This window comes from Carassius carassius, chromosome 19, assembly GCF_963082965.1.
Source record: "Carassius carassius chromosome 19, fCarCar2.1, whole genome shotgun sequence".
NCBI lineage: Eukaryota > Metazoa > Chordata > Actinopteri > Cypriniformes > Cyprinidae > Carassius > Carassius carassius.
Genome location: NC_081773.1, coordinates 26,695,998 through 26,706,766, shown reverse-complemented (window position 1 = coordinate 26,706,766; position 10,769 = coordinate 26,695,998). Strand labels below are relative to the sequence as shown.

Genomic DNA, 10,769 nt, shown 5'->3' with positions numbered 1-10,769 from the left:
GAAATAATATTGAATTAAATAAGAAAGACTGACGTATACAGTAGTCCTTCAAACACCATTTTTATAGTTTCTTTCTGGAATAATGATGCTGAAAATTCAGCTTTGCAATGTGGGAATAAATCAAAAATTTAAAAATATTATTATTATTAAAATAATGCACAATAGTATTATGTAATAATATTTCATATTATAATTGAAATATTTTAATAAAATTATATATATATATTGTATATATATATATATATATATATATATATATATATATATATATATATAAATATAAAAGTATATCAAAGTATATCTTTGTAGACATGGTGTTATGCAATCATTTGGACCTGGTTGGATGCCTTCACACCTTGGTTTACCTGTAAAGGCAGCATTATTTAGACTTGACACAGAATAGCTGAAGCCCAACCTCCACTGAGGCCTAACACACTCTGCAGCACATTCACAAAAGCTGGTTCATGGAGCTGAACTAACACCGTTTTAACGTGTCCCCTGGATTATGTAAGAGTAGGAGTTGAGTTATAACTGAATCATTGGCGGCTCATTGCTTTGTCCCTGGTTGGCAGCAGCTGGTTAATGAGTTTGAGGAAGGAGAGGGGAGCGGCCACATTCTGGAGGCTGAAGTTCACCTAGAGACAGTCTGAAAGTGAAAAGATAGCATAGGAGCCTACACTCGGCTGCCAAGGACAGAAACACCCTGTCTAACGAAGGTAGGAAAAATTCCCTGCAATGCATAGAATTGAACTTTGAACTGTAAAAACTGTCATTTCAGAGACTTTTGATGGAGTTCATACAGGTATCATTTGATGTAAACTTCATGCATTATCTAATGCAAGAGCTAGTGCAACCCCTACTGTAGTACCATTTTATGGTAGAATGTGTGTTGCATGTTGAGGAAGAGAGCAATTTCATTCTCAATTTTCCCTATTTTCCATGCATCCTTCTCAATGTCATTCACAAAGGCTCTACTTTTGGTGATTATCAGAGCAAAAGGTCAAACAGAGCACAACAAACAGGGGTGACTGTAGTAGGCTAACAGTGAGCCATTGTACATCTCACTAATAATCCCCAACCCACTTTGATGGTCTGTTTAACTCTCAAAAGATCTGACCAGCTCAGTGGTGCCTGGATGTTTTGTAACCTACTTCATTTGCCAAAAAAACTCAGAAAAGATTTGCATTGATGCTATAGACTAAATGAATCCATAGACGGAGTATGCTGAGGTTCACCAAGGGAGGCTTTAACCTTTTCATAAAAGAGGAAACATTCAACATAATCTGCATCTATTTATTTTTAAACCTTTTATCCACTTGTCATGGCATACTCGATTCATTCTGTAACTATGCATGGACTTTGGACTTGTAGTAAGTTACACTACCTACCAGTCAAAAGTTTGGACACACCTACTCATTATTTTTAGTCACGATTTTTTATTGTTATAGTAAAAAAAATGATCAAAAACTATAAAAACACAGACGCAATTATAAAGCCAAAAATGTTAAACAGGTCAAAACTATCTTTTCTTATATCTTCTCCAGTTTTAAGTTACTACACTTTTACTGGATTCTCAACCAACCATGCTGCGTTGCTTTTTATGAACTTCACATGTATGCTTGCTGCTATTCTTTCACTGTCTGCTCTAACACATGCATTTAAAGTGAACTTTTCATTTTGTACAGAAATTCCTATATAGTTGATTTATATTTGCCCCCAAAACTAAAATTAAGCATTGCAGCAGAAGACACAAAAGTCAGGTGTAAACATTATTAGAAATATAAGTTCACTCAAGTGTGTCCAAAGTTTTACCTGTAGCACAGAAGTGAAAGAGTTAACCAGTAATGCATTCCAGTTCAGATTAGAGCTTATTTTCCACTCTTTGAATTTAAGCTTCAAATCAGGGTTATTTTAATTCTAGAAATATTTTTTCGGTATTTCTTTTAGAAGAACTGTAGCTATTCAGAAAAGTCCATGACACAAAAGCTCTCTAGTTTATAAGGATAGTTCATTTAAAAATGTAAATCCTGTCAACATTTACTCACCCTCATGTTGTTCCAAACCTGAATGACTTTCTTTCTTCTGCAGAACTCAAAAGGGGATATTTTTTGGTTTTTAATCACATGGTTTTTAATCACACAGTAAAGGTAAATTGGAACCAAAACAACACTGTGTTGACAAATAAAGACATTCAAAAAAATATCTTCACGTTCTGCATAAGAAATCTTGGAACAACATGAAGACAGCATTTTCATTTTTAGGTGAAACATCCCTTAAAGTCTACAATCATATAAGCTGATGTCATCTAAGTAACAGCCATTATCTCATTTTGTTTCTGAGCAGATCAGATATGAGATCAATTATGCAGAACTTAAGGGAATGCAGTGTAACTCATGAATTTCTAAAAATGTCTTATTCTTCCCAGAACACAATTCCTCCTGCACAAGCAAAGAAATAACTACTGCACTTGGGCAATTTAGGAAATGTCTTCAGGTATAAGCAAAGCATCCTACAAAAAAAAATCAGGAAAAATAAATGGAATTCCATAGAATATCTAGGAAATTTAAAATATAAAAGGAAATAAAACACTATAAGGGGATATTAAAAATAGCGTTCAAATTTAAAGACAGACCAGATTTTTAAAAATAAATTAATAAAAATATCAACCAATTAGGAAAAAGGTATGGAAAATGTTTAGAAATGTATTTAATTTTTTTTTAAATATATATTTAAAGCCATTATATGTCATACGTGGAAAATATGATAAAAATCTCCTTTAAAACATATGTATTTTTTGTTATGGTCAATACGATTTTCAACAAATAAAAAGTCATAATCAGAAGGAAATCAAAAGTCAGAAGGAGATCTCAATTGTATCAATATCATTTAACACAAATACAACACAAAATACAAAGGACAAGTACAGCATGTGCGATGCCAGATGGGCTGGGGGTGGAGAGTTAAATAAACATATTTGTTTTGCTCTCTTGCTCAGAGATATCTGCATTGGGGAGGGGGGCGAGATGAATGGCTTATCCCTGTAACCACAGATATGACACACCTGTATGCATATCAACTGCTCTTGCCATATATGGCCTTGAATGAATGAACACAGAGAGAGATAAAAGTGCAAGGGTTGTAAAGTAGAGAGAGCGAGAGAGTGTCTCCACCACTGTCTGTGAACCAGCAGCACCTTTACCTGGCTGCTTCCTTCTCGATTCCTCCGGTGGCAGGTGAGTTCCTCTTACTCTCGCTCTTTCAACTGCAGAAAAAGACCTTTAACTTTGAAGATGCTCATAAAAGTGATCCATTAGCCAAGCAGACTGTAAAAGTTGACCCTGCAAAAGAAGAAAAAAAAGTTGTAGATCCTCAGTTGTAAATTTAGTACATAATACAGCAGTGCTTTTTATTTGAAACATAAGAATATCATTCAGCGGTTATGCCTAAATATCTAGCATGAATTAATCATTTTAATTAAACTTCTATTGTCATTGGCAAAAACAACAGCAGAAATAATAAAAACAATAACTAACAGTATTAACAAACTAACAGTATTAAATACATTTCTTGAATCAATAAAGTGAATCATTTGAAGTGTTTGATAAAAATGGACAACACTTAAACTATTCCCTAAAAAGCTCTCTCATGGTTTCCTAATGAGAAAATTTATTTCCGACTGTCTTTCTTGGTGAAATGTCCTACGTTTGATATTGTTGGTCTGGAATTTTTGTTTAGGGTTGTCTGCTATGAGAATTCAATGTGTCTGGTGGACAAAAACATCCCTTTAAACAGTGGCTTTATATTTGTATAACTTGACAACATGCTGTTTTTCTATATTGTACATTATAAGCTTGCATTGCATAATCTGATGTGCTCATATGCTTTAGTCTGAAACAGAATGTTAGATACGCCATGATGGACAGTTTACAGGAAGAATATTAATCAAGGTTATAGGAAAGGAGGTGGAGATGTGACATGTACACAGCAGCACTGTCAGGCCTGATCAAACACCGGGCGGTTACATAAAGACTCTGCACACTTTCCTGTTTGCTCTGACACACCGCATCTAGTAATTCTGGAGGGCAGATCATTTTTGATATGTCATTGCTACTTTAACAGCAGAGTGGAGCCGTTAAGAAATTATTGCACGAACAACATAACTTCTAGAATTTAGTTAGGAAATATTAACCTTTGCACAGGGCAGAGGGTTTGTGATTGGTGATTTAAGGGCTAGCACAATCTGCTCGATACAACCCCCTAATAAAACCCAACCATCCAATCAAACAAGAGAGACCGAGTCATCCGTATTATCACACCATATCAACATCGATGCTGCAAAGTACCAGGCAAACATATAAATATGTTGATAAGGAGGCTCATAAATTTGGGATATGCAAACAAAAAATGACCCTCTAGGGTGTGTGTAGATATATATATATATATATATATATATATATATATATATATATATATATATAGGGCGTGTATATTATTTGTTGATAATGACCGGCTCGCTGTACATGATCTGACATTTAACTTGGTTACTTGAAAATATATTGATTTTAGTGAAATTATTGTGATGTAAGAAGAAAAAGATATGTAATGTTTTTATAATGACGGTCAAAACTGACACTGTGAGGATGAATACAAGTCACATTGACCGAAAGATTTCATTAGCATAACGTTCCATGTAAAAGCGATTATCAGGTGCGATGAGTCCACATGATTTGATAGTAGCTTCCTGCTTAATTTGTTTAAAAAAACAACACCACAAATGGATGATAGTTACCAAGCAATGGCAAGTTTCTTGAATCAGTTTAACCAGGATGTGGACTGAGGACAGAGAGGATGTGGTAGGAAGAAGTCATGGTTTTGAAACAAAGACACTATTCCTTGCTAGCCACATAGTTTGCAGCATGTTTAAACAGATGGGTAGTTTGCACACAATAAAGACAAAGCAAACGCAATATAATCAAATTTTTAAAATCATAATCATCTATCATAAACCATGTACAACTTCCTTTAGAACATAATGGTCAGTTACCTGAGCAAATGTGGAGAATATTAATATAATAAATAATAAAAGCGGATCAGTAATGCAATAAAAGTTATGGTTAAATTATTTAACTTATTAAATGTATCGAATCAAGTTCATAAATGCTTCATAAATAAAAACACTGAAGCATTTTGAAATGTCATTACCTGATTATCCTCTCTTATGTTTATCATGTTTTAGCAATGTTTAAATAGAAAAACGGTGGTTAAGCAAAACATTATTTGTGGTTTGAACTATGTGATTACAGTGCAGTAGATAAAGTGAAGGACGGTGGGACTTGACATCCATTTTTTATGATAACTGTTGGATATGTAGGCGTAGTATTTTTACTACAGATTTGCAACAGATATCTGACATGAGGCTTTCACTTCCTTTCCCAGGGGTGGCTAACTACTGTAGCTTTCTTCCGTAAGAGTTGCGTAACTGTAGCTTTAGTGTCTGGGTTTACTAATGCATGAACTAAACTGCACATTTGCCTTTGAACGACACTGAGGAACCCTAACATGAAGAAATCATTAAACAATACATTAAAGGAACAGTTAATGCAGTTTTAAGCTGCTCGGTTTTATAAAAGTGAAAAAAAAAGTGACGTGACATTCAGCCAAGTATGGTGACCCATACTCAGAATTTGTGCCCTGCGTTTAACCCATCCGAAATGCACACACACAGAGCAGTGAACACACACACACACACACTGTGAGCACACATCCGGAGCAGTGGGCAGCCATTTATGCTGCGGCGCCCGGGGAGCAGTTGGGGGTTCGATGCCTTGCTCAAGGGCACCTAAGTCGTGGTATTGAAGGTATTATATAATTTATAGCGACTGAACATTAACTTTTACTATTTTTCCTTGTTATACTGTAAGGTCACATGAAGGATAAAGTGTAGATAAAAGAAAACGGGGTCCATAAACAGCTATAAGAACCTTTATTTGCTTGTGGTTGTGAATTGGAAGGGAAAGTTAGATGCACAAAAACACATTTATGAGTAGTTTATACACAGGATATGTATGCTTTGTAGTTCCAAGAAAACAATCTGGATCTTTGAACTCAATTCATTTCTATCCAACCCTCTCTCTTCCAGGTATTTCCCAGAGACTTAAGCTGGCACCATGACACAGGATGTCAAGACCAATGTTCCCAAAGTCCTCAACAAAACCACACCAGGACTTCAGATATGGAGAGTGGAGGTATAATGATATTACTTTGTCAAATCAGTGCACTCGAAATTTGGGATACTGACATGTAGCAAATCACCAATCGTTCTTCTTTTTAAATTATTGGTCAGAACATGGAGCTCGTGCCCTGTCCATCTAATACATTTGGGCAGTTTTTTGAGGGAGACAGTTATGTAATACTCTACGTAAGTATCAGTGCTTAGTGTCCTAATCAACTCATTTAAGCTGACAAAAACTAAACGCTAAAGAAAAACCATCATATTTTCAGACTCACAAGACTAGCAACAACTACAGCTATGACATCCATTATTGGCTGGGCAAGGGCACCTCCCAGGATGAGCAGGGAGCAGCAGCAATATACACCACGCAGATGGATGAACACCTAGGGGGCGCTGCTGTGCAGCACCGTGAGACCCAGGGTCACGAGAGCGCCACCTTTCAAGGATACTTCAAACAGGGCATCATGTAAGCCATTACATGAACCTTGAACCATCAACCTCGAATGAATCTATCCAACACATGTAAAAACCACACTTCACCCCAAAATAATATAATGATAATAAAATAAAAACAGATTTTATATTTTGGTTAAAGAATAATATTTTAGTTCCACTAAACTAAAAATTTTTTGTTTAAACTGCATATATTAAAATGGCATGTAAGTAACATTACAGTAATGAGAATCTATGGAGTGAAAAATAGTCTAATTGTCAAAATGCAATAATACATAAATAAATAAATAATATTATTGTTCTTGTTCCTAAGAATTACCTTTAATTTATTTATGAGAAACATCACTTCCAGTTTTTTATGTTTTGCTTTTTAGTGTGAAATATGACCCTGACATCATCCCTTAGTTTATGGTATAAATAAATGACATTTTCAAGGGGCGTTCATAAATATTGCACATATTTTCCTTTACTCGTAGTTTCCACCTCAAGCTGCTTTATTTTAAAGATGCTGTGAGAAGCATATGACTATATAATGCTCACAAATTATATAGTCACAAAGATTAAAAAATGTTTAAAGAAATTAAACATTTAAAAAAAAAAAGTTTACAGAGACAGACGACTTCTTAGTAAAAGTGCGTTGGAGTTGATCGTTTTAATCTCTTTATTCCAGATACAAAAAAGGTGGAGTCGCATCTGGGATGAAACAAGTGGAGACGAACACGTACAACATTCGCAGACTGCTGCATGTGAAGGGAAATAAGAATGTGGTTGCCGGAGAGGTAAGAAAAATGTATTTGCTACTTAAACATCTAATACACACGCATGCATATAATGAATTGCTATTACATACCTTGCCTTTAAAGACTATGTGTCCTATCCCAGATTAATATGGACAGGCAGCTATAAGTAAGCAGATTTTCCACCAGAAAGTGTAAATAATAAGGTTCCATCCCACTATGTTCAGGTGGAAATGAGCTGGAAGAGCTTTAATCAAGGTGATGTATTCCTGCTGGACTTGGGGAGTCTGATCATTCAGTGGAATGGACCCAAGAGTAACCGAATGGAGAGGTTAAGGGTAAACCATTAGAATTGATTTGCAATGCAAAACTATCACGTTCTTGATGCACATGGTGTATCTTACCACATCTTAACAGTAAGTTCACTAAAGATTTTTGTTTTCATAGGGAATGAACCTAGCGAAGGACATTCGGGATAGAGAAAGAGGTGGTCGAGTCCAAGTGACTGTAGTGGAAGGAGATGATGAGAACTCTTCAGAGGAAGCAATGAAATTGATGATTAAGGCAATGGGGGAGAAAAAACAAATCAAAGATGCCATCCCAGATGAAATTGTGGATGAGAAACTCAAGACTGCCATTAAACTCTTTCAGTGAGTTCAATAGTTTAAACACAAATTAAAGCTTATTTAAAAAAAAATGTGCTCCAACTAAAACAACTCTATTCTGTGAAAAGTATTTCAGATGCTGAGGGGAACCTTGTAGTGCAGGAAGTGGCAGTGAAACCTCTTACACAAGACTTACTGAAAACTGAGGTATGACTAATTCTGACCATCAACCCAAAATAAACACCACAGCATAAATCAATTCTGTATAAGGCCATGATGATAGATGATATATATATAGTTAAATGTCACTCAAAGTCAAAGTGCACAGGTGCATTTCATTGATCACAGCTGGGAGGGACATCTGATGAAATAGTTATGCTCATAAAATAGTTAACCCATGATAAAGGGTAGACCGAATCAGCATAATGTGTACACCTACGTAGTGGATACCTGTCAAGATAAGACAAAAGGAACACAGTCATGCTCACAACACAGACTGACCTGGTCATGTGGTTGTGATGCAAATATGACAGAGTATCTTACAAAAAAAGGCATTATGAAATGCTGTTGGCAAACCATTTTGCTTCTGTATTCAGACATAACATCAAAATGGATGTTCGGTGTGAGAAATGTATTGCGAGACTTGATTTTATTAATCAGGAATTGACTGTGAGAAGTGAAAATTAAGGCCAAGGATGGATCGGAATATAGCTGGAGGAAATAGATTAACAAGAAATAGAAGTTTGTGACTTTAACCACAAAATAAAGTTGTTTCAGATATATTTTGATAGAAGATAATGAAAAAATTAATAACATGCATCAATGAATTGTGAACCAAGACCAAAAACATAGATTTAAATAGTCAACAGAATAAAATCTTTTCTTGAAAATGACAAAATGTTGATTTGAAATGGAGAAGTGGAACAAAAAGGCACCCCGAAAGGAAACAAGCAAGTTGCATGATGAATGGCTATTCGAATGCTAAATGAGTGTGTAATCTTCATTGCAATATTAAAGATGCATGGCTCTTAAAAACAAAAAGTTTGACACTTTTGCATGAAGACTGAAGAGAAACTGAAAGAGCCACTTTAAAAATGGAAAATATGACAATTGACATTTGATTCCTGTGACAGGACTGCTATCTTCTGGATCAAGGCGGCATAAAGATCTTTATCTGGAAGGGCAAAAAGGCATCAAAAACTGAAAGAGCAGAATCTCTGAAAAAAGCAGAGGTGAGTCTTAGACCAATGAAGCACTATAAAAGAATGCTTTTCACAAGAGAGTCATTCAACAATTGCCTGTGTGAATCAAGGCCTTAAAAGTCAAGCATTTACTTTTTCGGAGCAAAAATTAATAAATATATATATATATATATATATATATATATATATATATATATATATATATATATATATATATATATATATATATATATATATATAGCATAGATTCCGGATTTAACAAAACAAAAGCATCAGAACCATTTCTGTGACATAAGAACATTTGTATACAATTATTACTGTATACGGCCCAATATTTCTGAACTCAGCATAGTATATTGCACCAAAAGTTATTGCAATCATAAATTTATCAAATTCTTGCTAAAGAAACACTTCATCCTCTCACTTCATGTTTTATTGTTCTAGGCCTACATAAAGGCGAAAGGATATCCTACATCTACCTACGTAGAGACAGTAAGCGAAGGAGCAGAATCATCAGTGTTCAAGCAACTCTTCCAGAAGTGGACGGACAAGGGACAGACAGTTGGATTGGGCACCACTCACAGTCCAGGGAAAATAGGTGAACATGGCTTACTAATGTAAAGAAAGCATTATAAAATAAATACATCCTAATTTATATAATTGAAAACACAGTCATGTACAGTGGCAGTGACAGTCTAAAAATGCCATGCAAGGATTCAAATCAGTGAATCATTTCTTGAATCAGTTCCTTTACATTAACCTTTCAAACAAAACAGTTAACTATCAGTCAGTCAATCAGTCCTTTGAATGCAATATATGAAGCATTTGATTATTTATCTCTGATACTACATGCACAATAATGCTATGTATGTTTTATGTTTGTTCATAAAAAGAGTAGTTATAATTAAACGTGTGTTACTTGAAATAAATAAACTGAAAATGAAGCTAAAAGAATTACTAAATACAAAATAACATAATTTAAATTTGTTGCTAAAGTAACTAAAGTAAACATTTAAAAAAATATATATGACTAATACTTTAATATTAAAACAGAAAATCTAAATTAATATAAAACTGATCAGGAAAAAAAGCAATTTTGAATATTTTCATGCAACTAAAAAATGTTAGTTGCATTGCTTTTTCTGTTGGCACTTCTCAAATGACCAATAATATGCAGGCAATCATCTATGTATAAGAATAAGGCAGCATTCATACAAGATGTGTTCTTGTGTTAAAAACAGCTGTGGTGAGATGCTATTAAAAACAATGGCATCCTTTTGTTCTGTGTACACTGCTCAATAATTTAAAACAATAGCATAGACTAAACAAGAATGCATCCTATATGAATGTCCCCTTAGAAACCCATGATTCTAACTCTACTATGTTATGACTTCTGCTTTCTGTAGCCAAGGTTGAGCAAGTCAAGTTCGATGCCACCTCAATGCATGCCAGACCTGACCTGGCTGCACAACAGAAAATGGTGGATGATGGGTCGGGCGAAGCCGAGGTTAGTGAAATGACATTTCATTGCCTTTCATTC

At 34.8% G+C, this 10,769-nt stretch overlaps 1 protein-coding gene across 3 annotated transcripts in view; it reads left to right on the top strand.

Annotated features, from left to right (window-relative positions):
- The first annotated feature begins 385 nt into the window (after window positions 1-385).
- Window positions 386-10,769, top strand: part of LOC132095488 (villin-1-like) — a 16,785-nt gene continuing 6,401 nt past the window's right edge. The window contains exons 1-12 of one of the 3 annotated variants that reach the window (XM_059500542.1): window positions 386-716; window positions 2,426-2,493; window positions 6,140-6,245; window positions 6,344-6,418; window positions 6,502-6,698; window positions 7,356-7,464; window positions 7,650-7,760; window positions 7,870-8,072; window positions 8,156-8,234; window positions 9,161-9,259; window positions 9,674-9,827; window positions 10,636-10,736. In XM_059500542.1, the coding sequence (XP_059356525.1) occupies window positions 6,168-6,245; window positions 6,344-6,418; window positions 6,502-6,698; window positions 7,356-7,464; window positions 7,650-7,760; window positions 7,870-8,072; window positions 8,156-8,234; window positions 9,161-9,259; window positions 9,674-9,827; window positions 10,636-10,736 (1,206 nt within the window). In that variant the 5' untranslated portion in view covers window positions 386-716; window positions 2,426-2,493; window positions 6,140-6,167. Of the gene's footprint in view, window positions 717-2,425; window positions 2,494-3,031; window positions 3,234-6,139; window positions 6,246-6,343; window positions 6,419-6,501; window positions 6,699-7,355; window positions 7,465-7,649; window positions 7,761-7,869; window positions 8,073-8,155; window positions 8,235-9,160; window positions 9,260-9,673; window positions 9,828-10,635; window positions 10,737-10,769 lie in introns of those variants that run through there. The other 2 variants (XM_059500541.1, XM_059500540.1) reach the window with 2 other exon arrangements.